Genomic DNA, 24,430 nt, shown 5'->3' with positions numbered 1-24,430 from the left:
GTCAATTAACTGATAAGTTTAAACTCATCAGTTAATCTAGTGGGCTACTCGCATCCCTCCACTTGCTGTGTCTGTATGAGAGGCAGCAAGGGAGGGGAAACAGGAGCTGGTGCTGGGGGCAGCAGGCTTAAAAGCCAGTTCCCCCCAGCACCGGCTTTGTGGTGCCATCTCCCACTCTCCCCTCCCCCCCTCACTGCCTCTATCAGAGGTAGCAGCACGGGCTGGGGCAGGGGATACTGCTGCAAAGCAGCCTCTGCCCATGGCAAGCTCAGGCTCACCATGGGTAGATGCTGCTTCATGGCAGCAGCCCCTGCCCATTGTGGACCCAGGCTCACCGTGGACAGAGGCTGCTCTGGCGGCAGCCCTTGTCCATGGGGGCTGCTGCTGCAAAGCAGTCTCTGTCTGCGGTGGTGCTGGCCATGGACAGAGACTATTCCAGCCCGGGCCACCATGGACAGAGGCTGCTTCGGGGCAGCTTCCCCTCCACCCCCTCTGCAGCCTCTGTCTGTGGGGAGCTCAGATGCCCCTGTGGACAGGAGCTTCTACCACCCTGTGCTGTTGCCTCTGTATCAGGCGGCAGACAGCCAGTCTGTGAGGGGAGCTGGTTTTTAAACTGGCTCCCTTCGCACACTGGTTCCCCCCTGGCACTGTGCGCTGCTGCCTCTGATGCAAAGGCAGCAGTGCGGAGTCACAGGGGGCTCCCTGGATGTGGGACTAGATTGCACTGGTGGCTGCCCTGTCCCTGGGAACTATAGAATAGTTGACTAACTGCTAGGAATTCATGCAGTTAGTCGACTATTCAGTTAACCAATATATATTTTCTTCAGGGATGTTAGCTATCTTTTTCAGCCAAGCCTCTTCTATCAACTTATAGCTGTACTATTTTCTCTTTTTCTTTTCATTCTGGGATTCTCAAATAAGAGGTATCCAGGTTTCCCCATAATTGGTAATAGTAGCAGTACTGAACACAAGCTGGCGAGGGATTTTAAGATTAGTATATACTCTTTGTATCACTCTAGGAAAAATTAATTAAACACAGTAAATCCTTGATCTTAATGATTGCAGATGCTAAAGCTCTAAGCTTAATCTTATATCTAGAATGCACCAGACTGGAGCCCTTAATCAGTCAAGTAGGGTTTACTTCTGTGATCACATCAGTAGGTATTTGACATTAGCTTCCAAGTAGTATGGGATAACATATATATTCAGCAGATTGGGGCCTCCTCTGAGATGGCTTGTGATTGCCCTCCCCCCCCATGGGGATATGTAAGTGGGGAGGGCAACAAAGGGCTCTGTGCGCAGGGATAGATAGCAAACACGGAGATTAAAGAAAAGGGGAATCTAACTTCCTCCCAATGGCATCAGCTCCCCAAGTGGGAGAAGAGAGAGACATGGGTGATTGAGCAAGGGGAGCAGGACTTTTCTTAGTCAACAACAACAGTGGTAGCCTGAAAAGGGAGAAACTTTAAGGAGGAAAACGAGAAACGCTGTGAGGAAAAGAGAATAGAGGCACTGCGGAGAGGGACCAGCTTGGGATGGAAAAGAGAAAGGAAGGCAAAGATTTCTGGGGAAAAGGAAAGAGTGTCCAAAAGGGGCGGGGGAGAGAAGAACAGAGAAAGGTGGGGGCTCTAGGATCAGAAATGGGGGAGATGAGAGAGAATATTGAATAGAAAAGAGAGCAGAGAAGAAGGGGAGCAGGAGGAAAGGCACAAGCTGAATGAGAGAAAGCAAGAGGGGTGGAGAATAAGAACTGGAAAAATATGTAAGTGACAAGGAATTGAGATCAGCCTTATGATTTGGGGGGTTCTAGACCAGAGTGGGACTCGGGATCTACTGGTAGGTCTTGGAGCCTGTGACAGGTGACTCTGACTGGTTTGGCTTGGAGCTAGAGCTCTTCAGCTGCCCTTCGCTCCACTGCTGTGCTACTCCTGGCCGCTTCCTTAGAGCTGCCTTCCCTCCCTCCTCCCGGTTTCTGTTTGCTGTTCAAGGTGGGGGAGGCAGAAGAGTGGGGCCACTGATATCAGGATGTTCCCTTCCCCACACCTTTGTACCCATGTCCATAAAGTGAGCAGGGTGGGGCCTTGGAGAAGGGGTATGGTGGGGCAGGGCTTTGAAGAAGAGGTAGGAAAGGAAGTAGGATAAGGGTATTTGGATCTGAAGTAAATCCTGGATTGATTTAAATTGGAAAAGTGATTTTGCACTTAAAAAGGCTGGAGACCACTGGTCTAGGCCATATGGGTAGCTTCTCTGGCCTGCAACTGTAAAGGGAAACAGAGTCATCACATGCTCTGCAGAAGATGCATAGGATGTATGATATGTAAAAGATTGGGTTTCCAACTGGCCACTTGCTTTGCTTCCCACAGATCATCTCCTGCATAATCCCAAAAGATGGCAGGGCTTGCTATGAACCATGGCAATGGACCCAGGCACCTCAAGATGGCAACCCCCCAAATACCCAAAAATAAATTGATACTTCTGCAAATTTTAAACTTAATTATGATTATAAAACATAGTAAAATAGAAAGTAGGGCACCCACAAATTGATGCCACTTTTCCCCAAAAGAGGTCTTTATCCTCTCTGTATCTCGATTTCCACATCTGTAAATTTGGGATATTTGATGACTTCTTGGGATGTTATGAGGCTTAATTCATCAAACTGTGTGACCTTCTCACTTGATTATGATTGTTATGTGAAATCACACTTTTCACAGCATTTTCAAGGGAAGGATCAACTATAACAATCAGTAACTGTGATAGGGCTCAATTGAGCTTTCTGAACTTGGAAAGGTGGGTTTTTAAATTTTTTCCCCTTAAAAGACAGCTCACTTCATAGCTCAGTAGGACCCAAGCACTCTGTTCTTTTGTAATAATTCATAACACAAATAATATACTGTAGTATGTTAGAGTTGCTTAGAAAAGGCTTTTTATGTTTACATAGTGCATACAACTGATGCAGTAACAAATGTTTCCTCCTATTGGTTGGATGTGCTATCCATCACATGGTTTGTGAGAATACAGGTTTTGATCCCTTTGCTAGAACAGATGTGCTTGGTCAGGAGAGACAGATTCATTTCTCAATGGAAAAAAACATTGCTTTTAGCTTTTTACTCTTTTTATGTGTAGGATTTTCAGTCTCTGTGGACCAAATGTTCGTAAGAATGGATGAAAGGTCAGTACTTTGATACATTTCAACAAACTACTTTGGGGGAGCTGAATGCATTTTTAAAATGTAGTTTTGTGGTTTTATTTTGTATCATTTGGGAATAGATTTGATCACAGTTAAGCATGGCAGGACAGGATTAGAATATTTTTAGTTTTAAAACATGTAGAACTCGCGTGAGAATGAACCTTTTCAGCCCTAAAATATGAAGTGTAATCTCTTTTAAATTATTTTATACATAAACCTAAAATGGTCTAAAAAAGTATATGCCTTAGTGATTTCTCTCTCCCATACTCTGTTTCATTGTAATGCTTTTCTCACTTTTTCATTCCTGATCAGTTGTTAAAAATAGACTTAACAACAAAATAGCAGCAGAGGTGCCTTAATATTTCATTTATGTTAAGTGGATATTATTGAAATCTAGGTTCAATATTGCAAGAAGTATTAAAATGACAAAATTGCTCCTCATCTTATGTGTTTGTATTTGCTATGGTCTGAGTGCATTCAGTTTTTTTTACATAGTACAAATTGAGGGCACAAAAATGACAAGAAAGAGATATAGTGCTTTCTAAAGCCAAGCATTATAAAAGTGGAAATAGTCACATTTAATTATTTGCATAATGTCTCAGTCATTAATAACATGCAGATCAAATATGCTGATGATTGCAGCTGGCAATAAAATCTGAATATTTAGGGCAACATGTGGTGACTTGCTTAAGCTTGTATTAAGAGATCAGTGAGACAGTTATAAATGCGACAATATGTTTTCATTCAAATAGTTTATTTTTTGTTTCACTTTTCTTTGATTGATAAGACGTAACAGAGTAGAACTGAGTTTTCACAACAAACCTTATAAGAAAGATTAATAAATTTAAAAAGCCCAATCGTGTTCCAAATGAACTCAATGTAAGTTTTGTCTTTGACTACAGTGGAAGCAGGATCATACTCTTCATGTATTAAGTTATCAAGAGTAATAATGACCTCAATTTATTTAAAAAAACAAACTAAACTCTACAGTTTTGTCATTTCTTAGGTTTTTGTTTTATAAACCTTATTCAGGCATAATCCTTTAGAGTCAGTGGCAGTTTTGCCTGAGCTGGAACTTCAGAATCAAGTCCTTAATTGTGAAATATCAATATGTTTCCTCCTGTGAAATTACTGTAGAATTATTCAGTGTAATTAGAATGGCATATTTGCTTCCCTCTGTAAAGTTAAGTATCTGTGTAGGGGTTTGCTAATGATAAGAAATGTTTAATAAACTTAATGAAATATGTTTCATTAGGAGGGTTCCAATAAAGAAATCTACATTTGGGGTCTGATTCTGACCTTACTTACATTGGTTTCATACCAGTGTAATTGCATTAACTTTAGTCAAGTTACTTGTGGTTGGTGTAACTAAGATATGTTTACGCTGCAAACAAGGTGTGCTTGTAAACATGAGTAGGCCAGGGTCCCTTGGCATGTAATTGGTGTGATACCCTGGGTTGAAGTCCATCTATTTTTACCCATGCTTGCTGGATTAAAGCTACAACTCTACAATCACATCTTAACTTGTGATGTATTTGTACACTAAGACTAATCAGATATGTAGCTATATGATTCACTAGCAAACTATCTTCAAAGAAAATTTGAATTTTTCTTTCATGCACACTTAGGTTTGATTTACCTGTGGATAGTGTTATTTTCTAGTAAAATATTGTGCCAATAATTGAAACTTCACTAAGTCAGCAATAGTGAAACAGTTTGAAGTTGGAGAACATGAGAGGGTTGCACAGCTTGTTGTTATGTTTTTAAGGAGTAATCAAGGTATTAAGGAGTCTATTGTTAACATTGTGTTGTCTCATGCAATCTGCATTTCAGAATGATAGTATTGAGTGGTAATACTGTCGATTGTATTTTGTGTTAATAATATAGTTCTCTTTAACTGTCTTGTCTGCTAAAAAGAACACTACACAGGGCAAAATCTTCTTCACATAATCACTCCCTCACTCCCCTTGCAATCAGTAGGCTCACACATGTGAATAAAGCTATTTCCATAAATGGTTTCAGGTGCAGGCCCTATACTTTCACATGAGCTTTTTCAGATGGAAAAAAGAGACTTTGTTACTCTAGACTGATAATGTCATTTGATAAGTAGGAATTTGCACTTCTTTATACATATAATCTTATTTAGTTGGGTATTACATAGTGATTAGTCATTCCAGTGCTTTGTATTAGGGCTAAGCCAATTTCAGTTGGGCTCCTAACAAACTTAGAATGGTAATTTCAACATACAAATCTTGTATCCTGTATCATGGAGCAGTTATTCTCAGATAATGAATTCTAAAGAAATGCCAGTGCTTTTAACACATGAACGGTATTTTATAATGAATTTGAAGTTTTTAGTTTAAAACAAGTGAAAAAGAGTGTTGTCAGTCTAGTTACTCTTTGCTGAGTGCTTTATAGTTTCATTTCTAGTCTCATGTAATCCTTTCAGCCTATAGTACAGCATCAGCAGTAGTAGTCACAGCTAGTTTCTGACTGTCATATTCACATTTACAATATTATAAATCAGAATGTTGTTATGCACAAGTCTAATGTGAGCCCTGAGAATGAATAAATGTGTTTTCATTAATTTGTGTTTTTACACCATTTTCCTGTGATATTTTTGACAGAGTTTTGTGAACAAGCTTAAAAAGCAGCAGAAGAGCCATGAAATGTTCTCTCTAAGCGAGAGAATGAACTGACTTTTGTAACATTGCATTAAAGTGTTGTTCTAAGATGAATGTTTGATCTGCAAACTCACTCACTGAAGATAATATAGGATTGGAAATTGAAATATTGAGACTCGTTAATTTTACATTGTTTTAATTTTATGTTCAGTAAAATGGCTATACGTTAAGTAATTTGCCTTTAAATTTTTGGTGTGTAATTTTTGGGCTTTCCCACTTCCCTCATTTTTATATACATTACCATGAAAAATGACAGTAATCCTTGTGTTGCTGTTGCTTTCCACAAGTACAGTGTTCTACAGTAGAAAAGGAAAATACTGACATTCTATCTCAATCTTCAAGTCCATGTTAAGGCTGCTTAATTACGTTGAGTGGTTGTTTTACCAGAATAAGAACTGACGAAAAAAGAGAGTAAGCTATCCAGAATGTGGACCACCCCAGTCTTTTCTTATGACAAACCAACAATACATGAAATTTAGGGCTATTTTCTTTCATCAAATCATACTTTTAGAAAAGTTGGAGCATAGGGCGTTATACTGATAAATGCAGGAGAACCAGACCATCACCAACCTTAATGTAGGCCAGTGCAAAACATTTCCCCTATTCTTGTGTAGCTTTGTCAGAGTATGTCTACACTTTGAGATAAGGTTGAATTAAGATACGCAACTTCAGCTACGTTAATTGTGAAATCAAATTACCTCCACTCGAATTTAGGCACTGTCCTCGTTGCAGGAAATCGAAGGGAGAAAACTCTCCCTTCAACTTCCCTTACTCCTTGTGAAAGCAGGACTACCAGCATTGACTGGAGTGCCCCTCTCAGTTCGAATTAGCATGTCTTCACTACACCTGCTAATCCAAACCCTGGAAGATTGACAGCAGCAGCTTTGATCTCTAGTGTAGACATAGCCCAAGAGTCTTCCACAATAATGGTCTCTACACTCAGAAAAGTTCAGCAAGATGCTTGCTCCTGCTCGTCCCTGTGGATGAATATGTTAAGAGGGGGCATAGTGGCATCATGAACGGTGCTCAGTACTATCAAGGGATCTACCGTAAAAACACGAGTATAATGCGCACTTTTCCCCCAGGTTTTTTAGGCTCAAAGCCGGGGTGCGCATTATACATAGGAGCAATTTTTTTAAAGTTTTAAACGCCTCCTCCTCTCCACACAGAAACTTTCCCACTGCAGCGCAGCATGGCGGCCGCTGCCCCACCAGGCTCCCGGACAAGGCAAGGAGCCGGCAGCGCCGCCATGCTGCAGTGCCCTGGCTCGCTGCCTGCCCGGTGCTCCTTCAGGCTGTGCCTAGAGGTCCCCGGGGGTCCCCATGGCAGGTGCGAGTTCGGCGTGGTGCGCGGGCAGCTGTCTGCTGCACATGCATTTCCCAGGCGAGCCTGCAGGTAGGAGCAACACATACCTCCCTCCCGCTTTCCTGCAGCCTGGCGCCGCTTCCGGGAAGCAGGCAAGGCTGGGCTTGGTGCTGGTGGGTCGGTTCCTGGCTCAGCAGAGCAGGCCATGTTGCCGCCCACAGCAACTGGGCAGCTGTCCGGGAGGGCGGGGGGCAGGTTTCAAACTCCGCCACTGGCTCCCCAGGCTGCGTGCAGGTTTCCCTGTAGCTTCAGATCTGGTTTAAGGATAATCAAATGTTGTGTTCCAGTTTAGTAGAGACCAAGAAATTCTGGACTTCAGAAACAGGTTACCTCCTGTTCTCCTGTACAATGGGGTGCGCATTGAACATAGGAGTTCAGTTTTTTTCATTATGCTAAGATTCTAAAGTCAGGGTGCGCATTATACATAGGTGTGTATTATACTCATGATTTTATGACAGTGATCCCAACCTTTTCAGGTTGGCGGGCGCCAGGGGGCGTGGCCGTTCGCCTGCCGGGCGCCAGGGGGCGGGGACACTTGCCCGCCCGGGGGCGGCCCCCCCAGCTGCATGCCCGGGGGTGGGGCCCCCCCCATAGCCACGCGCCCGGGGCCGGCGCGCCGTAAGTGCCGCAGGGCCAAGGCCGGGACCGGAGCCGGGGCCGGGGCCAGGGCACGCGCGGTGCCCCCGGGGCCGGGACCGGCCATGCGCCCGGGGCTGGCACCTGCCAGCCCAGATTGCTCCGCGGGCGCATGTAAAGAGCCCGGCGGACGCCATGGCGCCCGCGGGCACCGGGTTAGGGACCACGGTTTTATGGTAACCAACTTTTAGATATGGGACAATGATAATTTTGCCAACTAATGAAATACACTAATCACTAGAGTAAAATATGGACATTATTGGTGTCAGCAACATTAATTTACGGTGTAGGATAGAAAGTGAAGAATGATGGACTAAAATCTGCTCTTTCTTGCATTTGTGCAACATTACTGAAATCAGTGGGTAGATATGTATGACTAAGAGTAAAATTTGCGTTATTGTATCTATCCAGGATTTTAAGTAGGAATATGGTATTTATCTGCTCGGAACTGAAATGGAATATAGAACCTTCTAAGATTTTCCCAGTCCTACTTAGAGTCATTAGAATATAAGAACATAAGAATGGCTATACTGGATGATACCAAAGGTTCATCTAGCCCAGTATCCTGTCTTCCAACAGTGACCAATGCCAGAGGGAGTGAACAGAAGAGTTAATGATCAAGTGATCCCTTTCCTGTCACTCATTTCCAGCCTCTGACAAACACAGGCTAAGGACTCCATTCCTATCCATCCTGGCAAATAAGTATAGATGGACCTACTCTCCATGAATGTATCTAGTTCTTTTTAAAACCCTGTTAAAGTTCTGGTCTTGGCAACATGTTATGGCAAGGAGTTCCAAAGGTTGATTGTGCCATAAGAGGCAGAAATGCGGACCAGCAGAAGCTGGTTTTAATTAGCTGGCTTTAGTTTATTAGTATTTAGTTTGTTACAGTTTCTGAGGAACATTTCTGCTGTCATATTGCTGCCTCTTGTCACAGCAGAGAGGAGTCTTCATAGCGGTTTGGAGCAAAGCTGGCTGAAAGTCCTTGTAGTCAGTGAAAAAGTGACAAGCTGGAATAGAGTCTACTCTAGTTTGTTCAGCTTTACCTTCTGGGTTTGAGATTTTAGAGTTGAACACTAGGGGTGTGTCTAGACTACAGGGTTTTTTTTCGAAAAAAGTGGCCTTTTTTTGAAAAAACTTCATAGAATCATAGAATCATAGGACTGGAAGGGACCTCAAGAGGTCATCGAGTCCAGCCCCCCGCCCTCAAGGCAGGACCAAGCTCCACTTACACCATCCCTGACAGATGTCTATCTAACCTGTTCTTAAATATCTCCAGAGAGGGATCTTCCCCTGCATCTAGACTGCTGCCACATTCTTTCAAAAGTAAATCGAAGGAAAGTGGCAGTTTTTTCGATCGCGGTAAACCTCATTTTACGAGGTATAATGCCTTTTTTCGAAAGTACTCTTTTGAAAGTACTCTCTTGAAAAAAAGTGCCATTGAATGCAAACTGCTTTTTTGAAAGAGAGCATCCAGACTCTCTTTTGAAAAAGCGGCTCACTTTTTTGAAAAATCTGCTTTTGGTCTAGACACTCTCTTTCGAAAGATACTTTCGAAAAAGCCTCTTTTGAAAGAGGCTTGCAGTCTAGAGCCAATGATTCTAGTCCATGTTGCACTGAGTATGCCTGAAAATATACATACTCATTGGGGAGGAACAGATATAGAGACAGAACCTTGTCCTTAATTATGCACCTCAGTGGAGCCAGTATTTCATCCTTAATATTTGTTAAATACCTTAGATGCTTTCCTATTTGGAATGTGGCTGGATTCTCAGTTCTACCTGAGTTGGGCTTGGCACAAGAGCAGGAGGGAAGCTACAAAGGTGGCTTAAAGATACCTTTATGCTTCTCAGGCTTCTGTATAAATTAGAATATGTTGCGTTAGTTTATGTTTGGCTGCTGTTAGCCCCAACTCTTTGTTCTGGCAGCCAAGAAATGCAAGGGCATAGGAATATCCCAGATATGCGACCTTTTCCTTGAGAACACCACTGCTTTGGCTGGAGGATAGGGTGACATGCAGTTGGTGCTCTCAGGGATCCCTCTTACACAAGAGGAACCCTCACAAATCAGGATCCATCAACTGGCCAGCCATTGTGCAGCTAAGACTCTGGCTTACCATGCTTATTTTAATACCATTCAAGAAACCAGCATTTAGAAATGTCTTATTCTTAATTTGCTTGCATGGTGGATTTAAATCTAACAAAAACAAACAAAAAAGAAACCCCAGGATGCATGCTCTCAAATGAAGTGGCTAAAGGGCAACTCCCTTGTTCTGCCCCTCCGTAGTCACACATGGAGTGAACTGAGTTGTTTTCATGTCAGAGGAAACCAGTAGGATAAGGCTGTACAAGGGAAACTTCATCCACTGCATGCAGTGGAGCCATACACCATTTGGTTGTACCCACAGAGGAATGTTTCTGCAGCGTATCTCAGGAGACGTGGGCACAAAGCCAGTGGATCAGCATCTAAGCGGCTCAACCAATCAATCAAGGGAAGTACAATTCCCGAGGAAGCTACCAGAGCACTTCCGGTATAGGAATGATGATTCCACTCTATATTCTGTGTAACAAACCTTCACAAAGCCTGTTTGCTCAGGCTTTGGCCACTGTAAGACATTTGATCCCACAGGCCAGATTATCAGCTGGTGTAAATTGGCAGAGATCAACTGACCACAATGAAGCTGCTCTGATTGAAACCCACTGAGGGTCTGGGGCTAAATGTTTTAAGGAGCTAATGGCAAGCTGAGACTGACAATGGGTTATGTAGGCATTCACTCAATGTTTTCTTGAGCTTTTCCTACCAAGCAACTTGCCTATTGACTTCAGTGGAAGTTGAGGATGTTTTACACCTTGCATGATTGTTCCATTGTACAGCCACATATCTGGGGGGATTCTGTTTGCTCTTTACTGAAGTAGAAAAAGGGTATTTTAGGATTGTGCGGATGCTGATTTTTACCTACAGCTGAGGAATGAATCACACTGACTTTGTGTCCCATTGATCCTGAGCTGCCTGTACACTGGTCAGTCCTTCACTGTAAACTAAAGCAAACTGAAGATTGTTCTAAATTAAAATAGTTAACAGTATCCTTGATGGGCAGATACAGAAAGCTAGGGTCATTGACATGAAGAGGTGGAGGGTGGGGAATCCCTAACTTTCTCTTGGCCGCAGCTTCCATACTGTCAGTAGGAGAGGGATGGCTTAGAAGCTTGTTCAACATTAAAAGAACCTTTCATATTGGGGTGACTTATTCCTGGATATACTAGCTTTTGGCTGCTTATGCATGGCTGGCATTAAGCAGTCAAGGAACAATGATACAGTAAAACCTGTGTTATCTGGCATGCTCGGGGATTAGGGCATTCCAGTTATCTAAAAATTCCAGTTATCTGAGGGTCTCATCAACCTAGGAAAAACCAATGGACAAAAATAGTAAAACTCAAGTTTTTAATATTGGTAGTTTTGTAGTGTGAGGCAGTTGGTCTCACATTTCTATTTTGAGTTAAAGATGATTAGTACTTCTTAAATAAAAAATTGTTAAGCCAATCATGGTAAACCAAGCCAGGCCTGTGCACCTGAAGATGTGACAGTATTATGGCTGGGGGCAATGCCGGTTAACAAAGTTTTCTGGTTAACAGAGTGCCAGATAACAAAGGTTTCACTGTATATATTTTTAAGCACGAGTGCACAACTGTTGAATGAAATGTTACCAATTGGAACTCACTTCAGCAAACTAGGTTTGAATGTTAAGTACAGACATTGTACAATAAGGATTTTTCTCTCTCTCCTCTGTTCCAGTTCACATGCATTTTCAGATCAAGAGCTGTCCCAAAGAAATGGTAAGGCTTTTAAATGAATCTGAATGCACTGATATAGTCTCTGTCAGCCTTAGCATATTCTTGAATTGCACACACAATTCCTATTTAAATCATTAAGACCTCTGGCAAGGAATTAGTGTTTTATACAATGTTCATAGTGAAACCTCTTTATATATTCCCAGTTAAATCATTAGCCTTGTTAAAATAAAAATGTGTGGATATCCCCAGAGCAATGGATGTGAACTTGATACAAATGAAATGAAATGAAATGTTATCTTTTTGGCATCAGTTAAAAACATCCATGGCCAAATGTTCAAAGGATGATGGAAGGGGAGTGTACACACCCCCTAACGTCATTGTAGTGTTCCCACAAAACCTTGTATTTGAACAAAGAAATCATGTGACTACTCACTCTCAGTTCATGTGTACTTTTATCCAACACAGGTATGAAGATCCCTATTTGTGCATGCAGGCTCATGCATACTTACACAGTGCAATCTCATTTGAAAATGTGGTCCAAAACGTGAAGAAACAAGGACCCTGTTTTAAATGAATGTAAAATGGACGATTTGACAGCTCCATGGATTAATCCTTTTAAAGTTCTTTTCCACTGGAGTTTTACATGAATCAGGGCTACAGGGAGAAAAAAAACCGATGTACACCAATGATAATATTTGCCAGAAAATTGATTTGTGGTGGGCAAAGAGGAGCTCTGTGTATGAGTGTTTTCTGTATCAAACTGAAATATAAATTCATAAATCAATAGATCCCTCATAAAGGGGCATTGGCTGAAGGTCCCTTTGTGTTTGGAAGAAAACACACAGAATCATGCATTCTTTAAAGTATCAGTGATTTTCCATTTATATTAGTAACTTTTTTTCTTTTGTAGACCGACGTTATGAGGGTGGTGTGAAGCCAAAATATAACTTAAAACAAGTAGCAATTACACAGGTATGGCAGTATCAGGACATCGATTATAAGTTCTTTAATGGCATAATTAGTTGTATGTTATCTCATGAAAATAATTTAAAAAAATCAAATGTCATGTAGAGAATGACTCCTGCAGTAACAATCTTTTATGTGATTTATTAGATGGTCAGCTACAACTTGAGCAGAAAAGAAAGTGTATCTTGGAGAACAATGCCGCACAGCCATTACAGCCCTGTGAATGTCACCGTTAACGGAAGCCCCTGCATTCTTTTCTGGGCCAGGAGGATAATGATTAAATTTAAAAATCATATGGAGCTGGACTTGACAAAGAAGACATTTGGTGTTCATGCAGCTGTGGATGTTGGAGATTCCAATTGCAGTGGAGACCATGCAATGTAAGACAACATCCTACTCTGGAAATGCTAGTTAATCCTTTGGTATAGCCCCTTGTAAAGTGGGTTGTGTAATGGGTTTGGTCATATAGATATTCCCTTCTGACCAGTGGTGGATTTAGAGTTAATGGGGCCCTGTGCTCGGCTTCATTTGGGGGGGGGGGGGAGTGGAAGGAGCCTGGCTGGCATCCAGCCAAGAAAAAGAACATTCACTCTTCCTGTCCCTCTCACTTTTCATTTTTTTCTTCATCTCCTCGTATAATAAGAAGTAAATGAAAATAAAGTGAGGTACTTTGATTGTTTTTGTAGTCTAATTTTTTTTCCCCACAGATCACATGAAAATTGCTGAGGGTGTTGGTGAACCACTTCATGATTTTTCCAAATATTGTTTATACCATTAGCTACTATTGTAAAGTATTTTGGGTAAGAGTGCTTTATTAAGAAAAAAAACCCCATAATAACCTTTCCTCAGTCCACCTGAATGGAGTTCTCAGACCAGTTTGAGAACTTCTGGTCTAGATGAAAATTTGTATTTTCATCAAGCCGACATGAAAAATGTGTTAAAAATAGAATCATAGAACACAAAAACTGGAAGGGACCTCGAGAGGTCATCTGGTCCAGTCCCCTGCCCTCATGACAGGATCCAGTACCATCCCTGATAGATGTCTATCTAACCTGCTCTTAAATATCTCCAGAGATGGAGATTCCACAACCTTCCTAGGCAACTTATTTCAGTGTTTAACCATCCTGACAGTTAGGACATTTTTCCTAATGTGCAACCTAAACCTCCCTTGCTGCAGTTTGTATAGATGATTCATGAATGGAAAAGTAAAAATTAACTTCCGCTGAAGAAACTTATTCAATTTGGAAAAAAGAATCAGCTAGCTGTCTTTCTACATTTTTTCTTTACAAAATCATCGATTAAGTCATTTTAAGTATTATTTTGTAAAGAGTCACTTTCAATTGTCAATATTGCTGAACTTGTCAAGTGTTCCTCCCTGCTCTCCTGCTCCCCCCACTGCCCTCTCTGAGTAGAGACTGCTCCCCCCTAGAGTGGCCACCCTGTGTGCACGGGGAAGGGGAGGAGTTTTGCTGGATCCTGTGTTGGACTACTAGTCCTGGGGGCCCTGTGGCAGGGCACAGTATGTTTCAGTGAAAATCCACTCCTGCTTCTAATTGTCACTTGATGTGCTGAAACACTACTGAATCTACCTTCCTGCCTTCATGGGCACCCCTCAAACCTCTATCCTGCTGAGCCAGGCCCTCCAGCCTCTTCCAGCACAGGCACAGAGATGGAGTAGTTGTTTTATTAAGTTTAAAAAGTAGGATTTTACTCACATGGAATAGTCCCTTAGTTGACACGTAGTCCTATTGAAGTTGTTATTCAGCATAAGGGTAGAATAATCATACTATTTAATAAGCAAAGCTGTATTTGGCTATATGATGCTGCACAGCAGTAATACTATTAGGGTATGTCTACACTACAGCACTAATTCGAACTAACTTAATTCGAATTAGTTAATTCGAACTAAGCTAATTCAAACTAGTGCATCTAGACCTAAAAACTAGCATTTTGCTAATTTGAACTAGCATGTCCACATTGAGTGGACCCTGAACCGGGGTTAAGGATGGCCGGAAGCAGTGCCGGCAGGGCATCAGATGAGGACTTAGAGCGTGGAGCTGCTGTCTCAGGCTAGCTGAGGGCTGTGCTTAAAGGGACCCGACCCCCACCCTGGACAGACAGTTCTCAGGGGTTCCCCACTTGCAAAGCAGTCCTGGCTTGGCGTGCCCTGAGTGCCCACACTCAGCACATCACAGCACTCAGCTATCAGCTCGGCTGCACTTGCCGCAGGCTGCCATCCGGGGGGGGAGGGGTCAATCGGGGGGCTGCAGGAGAGCTTCCACCCCGAGGAGCCCGCAGAGCCACCCCAGTCCTCCCCATTGGGGGCTCGTACCCCATTCCTCCCTCACCTCCTTCCACTTACCCCTCCCTAGCCCCCCCTTTCCTGATATACAAAATAAAGGACACGTGTGTTCAAAAATAGAAACTCTCTTTATTGAACAAAACTCGGGGAGACTGGGAAAAGGAGGTGGGAGAGGGGAAGAGAGAGAGTAGGAGAGGGGAGGGCAACTAAAATGATCAGGGGTTTGGAACAGGTCCCATATGAAGAGAGGCTAAAGAGACTGGGACTTTTCAGCTTACAAAAGAGGAGACTGAGGGGGGATATGATAGAGGTCTATAAAAGCATGAGTGGTGTGGAGCGGGTGCATAAAGAAAAGTTCTTCATTAGTTCCCATAATAGAAGGACTAGAGGACACCAAATGAAATGAATGGGTAGCAGGCTTCAAACTAATAACAGAAAGTTCTTCTTCACAAAGCAAATAGTCAACCTGTGGAACTCCTTGCTGCAGGAGGCTGTGAAGGCTAGAACTAGAACAGAGTTTAAAGAGAAGTGAGATAAAGTCATGGAGGTTGGGTCCATGGAGTGCTATTAGCCAGGGGGTAGAAATGGTGTCCCTGGCCTCTGTTTGTGGAAGGCTGGAGATGGATGGCATGAGACAAATGGCTTGGTCATTGTCTTCGGTCCATTCCCTCCAGGGTCCCTAGTGTTGGCCGCTGTCGGCAGACAGGCTACTGGGCTAGATGGACCTTTGGTCTGACCCAGTACGGCCATTCTAAGCTCAGACCTCAGGGTCGGGGGACTCACTGGACCACCCTGATTTTCATGCAAACCTGCTCCTGGGTGGCCATGCTGGCAGCTATCTTGCCCTAGATGGCCACTTTCCTGTGCCTAGTGCGGAGGTCGTGGATGAGGTCCACGATCTCCGCACTAGACCAGGTGGGCGCCTGCCTCTTGCGGACCTGGGCAGGCTCCCGGGAGCCGCCAGCCTGGTCCCGGGAAGAGGCGGAGGGCTGGGTGGCAGCGGGTGGCTGGTTCGTGCCGTGCCAGGTGCAGAGTCTGCTGGCTGGGTCCTGGCAGGCTTGCACCTGGCACGGGCACCGTAGCCAGACCGTGTCCTTTTCATATGTGTTCATTTTTTTTTTAATTGTATCCTTCGGTATATATGGCTGTGACTATTTTCTTCCACTATTTGATCTGAGGAAGTGGGTCTGGCCCACGAAAGCTCATCATCTAATAAACCATCTTGTTAGTCTTTAAAGTGCTACATAGTCCTGTATTTTGTTTCATAATAAACCTAGACTGAGAGGCCAATTTAAATTCATATGTTGTTGTAAAATAAAAAATATTTGGGAAAGTCTACTGGTCAGCAAACAAAATAGCAATAGGTTATTGAATATACAGCATTCTTCCTGAGATCCCATGGAGGAACCTGCTGGAAAGGGCCAGGAGAGAAACACTACAAGATGTGTGTCTGCTAGTGTGGGCTATTGTTTAAATCAGGAAGGAAAAATCTCTTTATGCTAGTCACCGTTAGGAGATGTATGTCACAGCATTATATAGCCTTTCTGACCAAATCCTTGGAATCTGCTAGAATCCTGCTATATATAACAAAAAGCCTTTTTGGTCTATGTGTGTCTCTGTCAGCTTTTAAGTATTAACCCAATTCCTTGAGTGTGGAAATCCATGCCATACAGATAGGAAAATAGATAATCAGGCTCCTGAACCAGAATTAGATTCACAAGAATTGCCAAATAGAAACCTTGGGCCATGTGTAATACAATAATCTATCTCTGTTTTTGTATTAAAAAAGTCTTGTACTAGGCACTGAATTTAATGAGAGATTTGCATGTAGGTATAATCAGATGTATACAATTTATGCTTAATTTTGGTGTAATTTAAGTAAGTGGGCATCTGAAATCCTTCTCCAAGATCACTGGATCTAGTTTTGGGCAAGTGAGTTATCAGTGACCTTTGAAGAAATCAGTTCTGCACTTGAAACCTGTCCTACCTTTTCCCAATAATAAATTGTCTGATTAATCATGCTTTTAATTGCTTCCTCCTTAAGTTCTATAGTGGCATAGGTGTATTAATATCTCATTTTATATAAAATAAATGGTTTCTAAGATGCAAAATGACATAATTAAAAAATCTGCATGGGACAGAATAATGAAATGTTGCATCTATTAGTTTGTGAGACAATAGAAAGATGGTACTTGGAGCAATATTTACATAATCATACCAATGTTAAGTCTTTATTTTAAAACCGACCTAACAATGCTTCTTACTGGGATAAACCATAGCTGTCCTCATTCATTGTACAATAAACTGCGTTGTGTTCTGCTGCAGTCAACATAGTTACATTGATTCAGTGGTGTTGTATGTAGACAACACTTTGTACTCCGATATATTGATTTGTAACACAGTAGCTGGGTCTATGAGACAAAGAATGGCTTATATTATTGCAGTACTTTCTTCTGAGATTGGAAGGTGATACATACCTTATCATTTGTACTTCATGGCCCTGACTATGCTCTAGATAAACAGATGTTAAAGCCAATTGGATTTAACTACACACTTAAAGTTAAACACTTAGTTAAGTTCTTTCCTACTGTGAAATCCAGACCACATTCAAGGCAACGGCAAAATCCCTGTTAACTTCAAAAGGCCAGGATTTCACCACTGAAATTTTTCCATTGACTTGAGTGGGATTTGAAGAAAGCCTCAAAATACTGTCTGTTGTATGCATGTTTTGATTGTTTGATGAGCATCCGTTACCTCCCCCCCCCCACTTTGATTTGCATTTCAACTTGACATTGTTTTCTTTTTGATCTAGGCTTTCACTTAAGTTTGGTGACATTGACAATCTCAAGGGGCTTGTTATTAGGTAGGTTTACTAGATTAAGAACAAAGACAATTATTAGATTATCAAATGTTAATAACTACTGAATGACTTGTAATGCAGACTGTCTGGGAAATTAACTGTGAGAAGGGTTACATACCAGCAAAGGTTGCGAGTCAGATTTGTTAATTATATAGTGAAACATAAACCAGACAGTTATATTTAATTGAGTTTAATTTAAATAAGCAATTTTCTTTTAGTTTTATTTTTTCCCCTATTTTTTTCCCCAAGATGAATTGCCTCACTGCTGCGCCACAGGCTCCCTTCACCCGCTAAGCCTCCTGGTGGTCCACTGCTTCTTGTGACTCAGCCCTCCACCTAGGTCACCTACAACCTGAACCCTTCCAGGGTATCACTGTTCCCCAAAAAGACAGTGTTCAGCAAAATCCTACTCATCCATACACTGTCTTCAGCTCCTCCTCTTCTTTCAGAGTAGCGGGTTTCCAAACTTCTCCCCAGTGTATACAGCTAACTCAAAAACCTTCAAACAAAACCAAACACATTAACTTACTAGTGCCCATCCTGCTTTTCATTCAACTGGCTTTCTCCTCCAGCTCACTGTTCCTCTTCCAAATCTTTAATCTATAATTTCAGGGCCCATCACAGCTGGCTCCCTCCTGTAGTTTATCCATGGCTCCTTTATATAGCAACAGACCCCTCTCTAATAGGCTCTATCCTCCTTGTTCTTTCTCCTGAGCCTGGTTCCTCAGCTCCTTGTCTAAACTTAAGGCCATCTGTTTTTGGGTTAGCTTTCTCTGAAGCTCATTTCAAGAGCCTTTTCCATCCCTCTTCCCTTCTCTCATCAAGAGCAATCATAGGGTGCAAACTCCCACCTGAAGCTCCTCCCCTCCACCTGAACTCTCTCAGCCTTTAGTGCAAGGATCAGCAACCTATGGCTCAGTACAGAACCAAATATGGCTCTTTTGTCATTCCCAAAATATGTGCAACTTTTAAAATTGAAATGAACAATTCGACATTTTAAAAATGCATAATTACTCCCCTCAAGATAGTCTTTTTGTCTATTTCACCTTTCACCAGAGACGAAAGGAAGGCAGTGAATGCCTGTAAGAACCGGCTGCACTCTGGCAAGAGCCAGCTGGAGCACTCCGCTCATTTAAAGGGCCAGCTAAGGGTACACTATAGGGGATGCATGCACGCTTCCAGCTTGGATAGTGAGAAGACTCCAGCAGCCTGTCCCCACCTGGCCACAGTGTCCTGTCCCTGATTCTGGGTAAGGCCCCATGGTCTGGCCCCCCTCTGACCAGAGGAAGGGCTGGTGGCAGCCCCCCACCCTGCTTCCGCACAGTTAAGAGAGAAGGCCACGATCTGGCTGCAGTGATGCAGCTGTGGTGATCCTGGCCTGGCCCCTCATCTGGCCACTGCTGCCTGGATGCAGCAGCTCAGCCCGCATCAGGTAAGGTAATCTGGCCCCAGCTCTCCCACCCACAACTATTTTCTACTTCGCACCCCCAGCTCCCTGCCCTGCCTCTTGCACCTCCCACATACCCCAACCCCCTGCTTTGAGCCCTTCATACGCCCCAACCCTGACTCCTGCAACCCCACATCTACAAACTGCAACCCCAGCAGCAGCAGAAGTCTCATTAAATAACGTCTGTGAGTACAGTGTTTCATTTATACTATTATTATCATGTCAATTATCAACTATATTGAGTTGTATATTTTCAGTCATGCAAATGGATATTCTTATACTTGCCCTTTGCTGACCACAGGAGCCATTCTGCTGCTTGTTTTCAGGAAGAACGACTTCTGCGCAAGAGGGGGTTTTTGCACAAGAAAGAGCAGTTTAGCTAATGAGCACAAAAATGGGGGCTCATTAGGTATGCAAATGAGGCGTGGCAATATTCATCGCCACGCCTCATTTGCATATCTTCTTGCACAAGAATGCGCAATGTAGACAAAGCCTTTGGTTACATTGTTAACCTCTAACAATATATATATCCATCTAAACAGTATGTCTCTAAGGGTACGTCCAGACTACAGGCTTTTGTCGACAGAAGTTTTGTCGACAGATACTGTCGACAAAACTTCTGTCGACAAAGAGCGTCTAGACTACATTCAGTTCTGTCGACAAAGCAAGCCGCTTTGTCAACAAAACCCTGTAGTCTAGACACAACCCTAGATGCAATAACACCTTCTGTTGACAGAACTCTGTCGACAAAAGGTGTAATGCCTCGTAAAATGAGGTTTACCAGCGTCGACAAAAATGCTGAGTTCTGTCGATGTTATGTCGACAGAACTCAGCGGTAGTGTAGACGCAGGTATAGTTTTGTCGACAAAAGTCCACTTTTGTCGACAAAACTCTGTAGTCTAGACACACCCTAAAGGTTGAGCTTGGGACATTTATCCTGAAGGATGTTTAACCCTTTCTGGCCATGCATCATACCCCATCTATTCATACTACATCTGCTCCACAATGCTCCCTCACTTGTTGTATCATATATAAAGTTTAGGCCATAAGCTCTTTGGGGCATAGGCTGTTTCTGTTATGTCTTTTGTAAAGCATCTAGCACCCATCGGGACAATATTAAATACTTATGTGCATGGAGCAATACATGTTATGTACACATGTGTAACATGAGACCAGTTTACACTACACATGTAAACAATTTAATCTTTAAATGTACTTGTGAATGTGGATAAACTTTATATGAATTCCAAATTTCACAATTTTACTGTCTAAGGACTTGAGCCAATGCCCATCGGAGCCAATGGGATTCTTTCTATTGACTTAATGGCCTTTGGCTTATGCTTGGAGGAGGAGTTCCTGCAAGCTGGTAGGGGACTCTCAGAACCTTGTAGGACCAAGTCTTGAGAAAACAAAGCTTTACATTACTGTATCAATTACATCTTCCCTTAAACTGTGGTTTGGAAAATTGTATTTACATGGGAGTGCAAGCTAGTGGCAATATGATGCTTTCTAAGGGTATGTCTACACTACAGTGTGATTTCAAAATAACGCGTCTACATGCAAAATGCATTTCGAAATAACGAATCCACACCGAGTGGACTCTGAATCTCATTTAAGGCTGGCCGGAACCAGTTCCGGCAGGGCACTAGGTCAGGACTTACTGTGTGGGACAGCAAAGCATTTTGTCTCTGCATGCTCTGGTTGCCCTCACTCGGGCCACCACAGCACTCTGCCCACAGCACTCTGCAACATGGAGCCAAAGCTGCCCCTGGGCACGCTGGTGCTTCTCTTGGACATGTTGCTGTGAGCCTGGATGCACTTTCTGCAGGCTGCCATCTGGGAGGTCCATTGGGGAGCTGTCAGTATCCAGGAGGCCCTGCGGGAGAGCTTCCACCCTGAGGCGCACTAAGAGCCTCCCTGGTCTGCCCCACTATGGGCTTATGCCTCATTCCTCCCTCACGTCCTTTCACTTACCCCTCACTAACCCCTCTTCCTGATATCAAATAACATACACGTATTTTCAGGAGCACAAATTCTCTTTATTTAACAGAACGAGGGATGGGGGAATGAAAATCTGGTGAGACTGGGGAAAGGAGGCGGGAGAGGGGAGAAGAGAGGGTGGGAGAGGGAAGGGGGAAACCTGGGAGTAGAGAGCTCGAAGTGGGAAGCAAGGGGAAGAAGGGGGAGGGGAAGCTCAGGGCTCAGGGTTTGGGGTTTTGCCGGACCAACTTGATTTTCATGTGAACCTGCTCCTGGGATCGCATGTGGCCTTTGGTGGCCAGGCTGGCAGCTATCCTGCCATAGATGGTTGCCTTCCTCCATCTCGTGTGGCGATCATGGACGTTGGGGGCATCCCCCCCAAACCTGAATAAGGTCCATGATCTCCACCCTGGACCAGGAAGGCTCCCGCCTTCTCTAGGCCCTGGCAGGCTCCTGGGAGCTGGCAGACTGCTCCTGGGGAGCGGTGGAGGGCTGGCTGCCAGTGGCTTGCTGGCTCATGTTTTGGGGCCACTGGGTGAGAGGCAGTGATTGCTGGCTCTGGGCTGGCAGTCTTGGAGCTGGCACAGGCACTGTGGCCAGAGTCAACCCCTTTAAGGACTCCCGGGAGTGAGAGAGGGAGTGGAGTGTGCTTGGGTGAGGCTGGAGTGGCCAGCAGGGCACCCTGGGAAGGCTGGAGGCTCCCTATTTCAAAATAAGTGTCTACACAGCACTTATTTCAAAATAGCTATTTCAAATTTGGCGTTATTCCTTGTAGAATGAGGTTTACCAAATTCGAAATAAGCTCTCCTCTATGTAGACTGTGTAGACACTAGGAAAGTTATTTCAAAATAAGGGCTGTTATTTCGAAATAACTTTGCTGTGTAGACCATTGCTTGGCTGAGTTAAGGTTTTCAACTAGAGGAATTTCTTCAATGTATTTTTACTTTGTTTTCCTCCATGGGCTTGCTTCTCATTGGTCAGCTACTCAGGCAGAATCTGATCTGTAGCTGCAGAGAGGGAGGCAGAATGGATGATGTTCTCCTAATGCTGTTCCATAATTACGGAGTCAGAAGATGCTCAAGTTTTTTATGATCTCCTTTCTTTGCCTTGGACTAGTCCTGTGTGACTGACCAATGACCTTCTTGAGCTGCAGCAGCAAGCAATCAACATTGTTTTAGAGACTTAGGTCTCCCATACAGCAACAGAAAGAGCAAGAGCCTTTTCTAGTGTAAATTGGCATAGATCTGTTGACTTTAATGAATCTAGTATGGCTATTCTATTTGTTGGATTGAATAATGTATGCTGTCACATTTGCAACTTTACTAATTCTCTCTCTTTTAAAAAATTTCAGATTCTTATTGACAAACAGTTATTACAAGCTGTCTGTTCAGAACTGGTTTAGTTTATACAGAATACAGCTACTTTACAACCATTCTGTACAAGCGACATTTAATGCAACCAGAATATTTGCTCCAGTAAGTTATTCGTACCACTGTGAACATGTGAGCAGTTTGCAGAGGTATAATGCACTCCTGATGCCCAGCTCCGCAAACGATGAGTCCAGGCTCTGGGAAGTCACTTTTATCGATTTCCAGGTAATAAGATGAAGTGAAACCTTGGAAAAGTCTCAGGACACCTGTGTCCATATTTGTACAATCAGAAATGGAAACTGTTGACTCCTACAAAAAAAACCAAACTGGGAATACCTTGCAAAGCAGAATTATCAAGCTTATAGTTATATTTGACTTGGCTCTCAAAAATGATCACAGAAGATTTAGTTTAAAATATAACTGCAAATCCTTTAGACCCCAGAGTCAAGTGCACTGACATGAATAAATTAAGTGAATCAAATCCTTTCGTAGTAGTAGGAGCAAAATCATGAAGTGCCTCCTATCCAGGAAAGAGGATTTTTAACATAAATCATTTTACTCTCTTTACAGATTCAAGGCTTTAACATTGAAGGAGGACAGTTTGCTTATGCCAAAGATTGTGCATCCTTTTTCTCACCAGCAATTCTGATGGGCTTGGTTATGTCACTGATTTTGCTTCTAGTCCTGGCCTATGCTCTTCATATGTTGATCCACCTGAAGTCTCTTGATAGGCATTATGAATACAAAGCCTCTCCTGCCTATTTTGCACAAATGAAAGACGGTGACATGGCAGATGAAAAAGAACCATTAAGAAGCAATGGAAATGAGTCCTATGAACTTAGAAGTCAACAGTTCCATAAAGTCTATATTTAGAAGTGTGTCTCTCTCATTTAAGCTATTGGTATTTTCTTTCTGTTATTCTGTCCTGCTTAGTTGTATGGTAGCTAAAAGATTTCACCAAATTATTTACTTAATCAAAGAAAAAATATATACCAGACTGCTTGTTTAGTTCTGCTTTAGCTTTATTTCTTGTGACCCATTTAAACAATACTTTGGAAATCAGAACAACAACAAAATCTCCCATGAGAGTGGGGAAATGAACGTAGTGAGAGTCTTTTCTCTTACAATATCTGTTGGCTCCTCCCCACAAAGGGTGAGGTTTTTCCTTATACTGTATTTTCTGTTGGTCTATCCAGTAAGTATTAAGTGTTCCTGGCAAAACAGCTCCAATCCTTAGGAAATGCATGCAGCAGTATAAATAGATTCCACCATTAGAAGTCCTTGCTGATTCTCAGCTTAAGCTTCTGTTGTCTTACTTTTAGTCAGACATCAAAATCCTTCTCAGTACTCATACTCCCCTGCTGTGTCTAGACTGCATCCCTTTTCCGTAAAAGGAATGCAAATTAGACACATCGCAATTGCAAATGAAGCAGGGATTTAAATCCCCCCCCGCTTCATTAGCATAAACATGGCTGCTGCTTTTTTCTGGCTTGGAGCTTTGCCGGAAAAAAGAGCTAGTCTAGACGGGGATCTTTCGGAAAATAAAACATTTTCCGAAAGATCCCTTATCCCTCTTAAAATAAGGAATAAGGGATCTTTCGGAAAAGGCTTTATTTTCCGAAAGATCCCCATCTAGACTGGCGCTTTTTGATGGTAAAGCCCCGAGCCGGAAAAAAGCAGCAGCCATGTTTATGCAAATGAAGCGGGGAAGATTTAAATCACTGCTTCATTTGCAATTGCACGGTGTCTAATTTGCATCCCTTTTACAGAAAAGGGATGCAGTCTAGACACAGCCCCCATGTACAAAAAGACCATTTTAATATCCTCTCCCACCCCAATGAA

General features: G+C 42.9%; 1 protein-coding gene across 1 annotated transcript; it reads left to right on the top strand.

The window, feature by feature from the left end:
• The first annotated feature begins 3,053 nt into the window (after positions 1-3,053).
• Positions 3,054-23,951, top strand: LOC102451902 (V-type proton ATPase subunit S1-like protein). Its single transcript, XM_006124335.5, has 7 exons — positions 3,054-3,169; positions 11,665-11,705; positions 12,574-12,635; positions 12,777-13,009; positions 17,744-17,794; positions 22,570-22,813; positions 23,159-23,951. Exons 1-7 carry the CDS (start codon positions 3,078-3,080, stop codon positions 23,459-23,461), a joined length of 1,026 nt encoding a protein of 341 aa, XP_006124397.4. The 5' UTR covers positions 3,054-3,077; the 3' UTR covers positions 23,462-23,951.
• The last annotated feature ends 479 nt before the right edge of the window (positions 23,952-24,430 follow it).

The sequence above is a fragment of the Pelodiscus sinensis genome, chromosome 6, assembly GCF_052426305.1.
Source record: "Pelodiscus sinensis isolate ZL-2025 chromosome 6, ASM5242630v1, whole genome shotgun sequence".
Classification (NCBI taxonomy): Eukaryota; Metazoa; Chordata; order Testudines; family Trionychidae; genus Pelodiscus; species Pelodiscus sinensis.
The sequence above is the reverse complement of the archived record's forward strand: the minus strand, read 5'-3'. Positions and strand labels throughout refer to the sequence as shown.

Coding starts and splice junctions, on each gene's coding strand:
- LOC102451902 (XM_006124335.5), top strand. CDS start 3,078: ATGGAAAAAAACATTGCTTTTAGCTTTTTACTCTTTTTATGTGTAGGA. Junction 11,706..12,573: donor AGAGCTGTCCCAAAGAAATG/GTAAGGCTTTTA, acceptor TTTCTTTTGTAG/ACCGACGTTATGAGGGTGGT. Junction 12,636..12,776: donor AACAAGTAGCAATTACACAG/GTATGGCAGTAT, acceptor GTGATTTATTAG/ATGGTCAGCTACAACTTGAG.